Below are 3053 nucleotides of genomic sequence, written 5' to 3' on the forward strand. Positions count from 1 at the left end.
TAGAACATGACACTCCAATGCGACATATTTCCAATATGTTTTGAAAATCGCAACAATCAAATAGGCCATGTTGTGGAGAGAATATCCCAAGGAAACAAAAAAAATCGGTGGAAATTAGTAAACGAATCAAGTGAAAATGTTTCAAAAAATTAAAATTCAATTTCAAGTGGGAGCTAGCTCCCATGTGGAATTGAATTTGAAACATTAAATTTCACATTTTTGTACAATGTCACCTCTCCATCATACTGTATTTTTTTCCAGAAATTTTGAAACATGATTTTCACTTGGTTTTCTGATCGAAACTTGTTTCCACCGGATACTTTCTCCAACTGTGATCGCTTTTTTCTCACGGTAAATTGAAAATCAGAACAATTTTCCATTATTTCTTCTGCAGTCCATCCTACTACAAATAGTTCAGACCTCCTTTGGTTCAAAGGAAAAGTAGAAGAAGCACATACGTATAAGAATAGGAATTTTTCCTATGGTGGCATTATTAAAGGCTCGTTTGATTCAAAGGATTTTCATAGAAATTTTGTAGGACTATAATCCTTAGGATTTTTTCCAATGTAGGTTTTTTAATTCATAGGATTGAATCCTATAGGAATTTTTCCTAAGAATTTCTTTGTACTACTTTCCATATATATTTTTAGCATCCACGCTTTGAAAGAATCCTTTGTTTTTCCTACGATGCAATCAAACAACCCAAAATCCTGTAGGGTTGAGATGACCATGACATTCGAACCCTGTGTTTTTCCTATTCCGTGTTCTTAGAATGTTGCGAATCAAAGAGGCACCAAGCTTTTGGTTCAAAGGAATGTTGCAAAGGAAAATATAGAAAACAAATCTTTGTTCCTGGTTTTAGAGGGGAAAAACACAGAAAATTTACAATCCACTTGAACCTCTTTCCAAATTCTTACACACGAAGAACGAGACTGAGATCCTTCATGGCATAAGAACATGCTATAAGTACACAAGAATTCCTGTGTTTTTTCTATTCCCATCAGCCAAACAACCAAGCCTGCAAAATTCCTACGTTTTCCAATCTTCTTTTTTACGCATGCATTTCTATCTAATTCCTGCGCGTTTTTAGAATCCAATTCCTGCGCGTTTTTACTTTTTAGAATCATGTGACCAAAGGAGGCCTTGGTGTTTCTCTTCAAATCTTCTGCTATTATCTCGCTATATCCCTATGGTTCCTCTATGTCTATGAGATAGATATAGATACAGTAGTACATGACGCAACATGTGTTTTGCTGTTTTGTTTCTTTCCTTCTCGAATGGACACATGCAGTACTAGGACTGAACATTGACCATTGGATTTCATACGGCGTACTGTACTACTGGGACAGGCGGAGGTTTTGTACACTGGCAACAAGCATAAAGAAAACATCCCAAATGGAAAGTCGATATGAAATAGCGAGGCGAGCACATCTCAGGTAACAACAGATTTCCAATTTCCCCAGTCATTAACAACAAATTTCCAATTTCCCCAGTCATTAATCACATTTCACATGTTTGCAATGCTAGCAAATACACTAACAACTCAGCCTGAGAAGCTGAAAAACTAGAACACTGACCTCAATTAACCACACAAAATGTGGCTCCATCGCCTGAGAAGAGATGTACTTGGTCGCCATATTCTGCTGATCTTGCACAACAAAATCACAATGAGAGCCCAAGAGGAGCACTCCATGAATGAATCAACTTGCCAAAACCTACTTTTGTCTAGAGGATGGATGTTAGGAGCAAGAACACCAAGAAAAAAGTTAACGATCGATCCATCAGATGCCGCCTCCCTGGTGGCCTCCCCACGGGTACTGGGGTGAGCGGTGGTCAGGGTAGCCCGCGCCCATGGCCATGGCCTGGGAGATCGCCAGTGGCTGCTGCGCTTGCACTTCTTGCGGGACCGAGGCGTCGGGGGCGGCGGAGAGGTCGGGCTTGACGTCGGCGTCGGCGGCGTCCTGGAGGGGCAGGCGCTCGTAGACGGCGTTGGCGAAGGTGGCGGCGAAGAGGGTGACGGGCCCGGCGGCGACGAGCGGCCCCACGACGCACCCGCCGAGGACCTGGCCCTGCCCGGCGGAGAGCATGACGGCGAGTCCCGACGCCTCGGACGGCGCCGGGGGCGGGAGCACGGTCCCGGTCATGGAGAGGAGCTCGAAGCGGCCCGGGAGGGGCGCCGCCGAGGCCGCGCCGCGCACGACGACGTCCACGACGGAGCCGGACGCGCCCAGCACGCAGACGCCCCGGCCGCGGCGGCGCGCGTACTCGGCGACGCAGGCCGCGACGTCGGCGCCGGGGGCCACCTCCAGGATGTGCGAGTGGAGCGCGTCGGGGCTGTCGCGGGTGATGATTATCGGCGGCTTGGGCTTGTTCTTGGACCCCATCGGCCGCCCCCGCGGCCTCCGCAGCGGCACGATGGCCCCCGCCGCCGCGCCCATCTGCCCCTCACCCTGGCCCTGGCCCTGCTGCTGCTGCTTGCTCTCCGGCGAGGCGGCCGGGCCGGCCACCGCTGGAGCCGGCGCCGGCATGGTCACCGCCGGCAGCTGCAGCTGCTGGTGCTGGTGCTGGAGCGGCATCTGCTGCATCTGCTGCGGCTGCGGCGGGAAGTCCATTGGCCCTTGCCACCACTTGCTGCTGCCGGTGGCCATGCACGTAGCCTCCCCGCAATCCGCCACACTGGCTGGCTCCACAGTAGGATCCCACGCCCCCTTTGGCTCTCTTCCCCCTGACCCGCTGTCCTCCTGCCTCCCCTCTCTCTCGAGATCTCGAAGTCGGAGACTGGGAGAAACTGAGCGCTTTCGCAAAGCCTTGCCCCCCTCGCTCGCCCAGTTGTACTGCCAAAAGTCAAGAGAGAGAACACAAGGGGCCAGGAGGGGGGTCATATGGGAGGAGCGGAGCGGCTCTTGAATCCTGACGGGACGGCGAGAAGGCGCGGCATGTGCGCGGTGTGGTGGCGACGCCGGTACGTGTCGCGGCGCAGCGCGGGCCGAACCGTCTCGTCCGCGACCAGTATGTCTGTAACGCTCGCCTCATCATCGTGCCGTCTCTGTCCA

The 3053-nt window shown here is 51.5% G+C and overlaps 1 protein-coding gene across 1 annotated transcript; it reads right to left on the reverse strand.

Moving 5' to 3' along the window:
- Positions 1-1432: 1432 nt before the first annotated feature.
- Positions 1433-2829, reverse strand: LOC123166783 (AT-hook motif nuclear-localized protein 27-like). Its single transcript, XM_044584584.1, has one exon. The coding sequence runs from the start codon at positions 2646-2648 to the stop codon at positions 1782-1784; it is 867 nt and encodes a 288-aa protein (XP_044440519.1). The 5' UTR covers positions 2649-2829; the 3' UTR covers positions 1433-1781.
- Between the last annotated feature and the right edge of the window lie 224 nt (positions 2830-3053).

The sequence above is a fragment of the Triticum aestivum genome, chromosome 7D, assembly GCF_018294505.1.
Source record: "Triticum aestivum cultivar Chinese Spring chromosome 7D, IWGSC CS RefSeq v2.1, whole genome shotgun sequence".
Lineage (NCBI taxonomy): Eukaryota > Viridiplantae > Streptophyta > Magnoliopsida > Poales > Poaceae > Triticum > Triticum aestivum.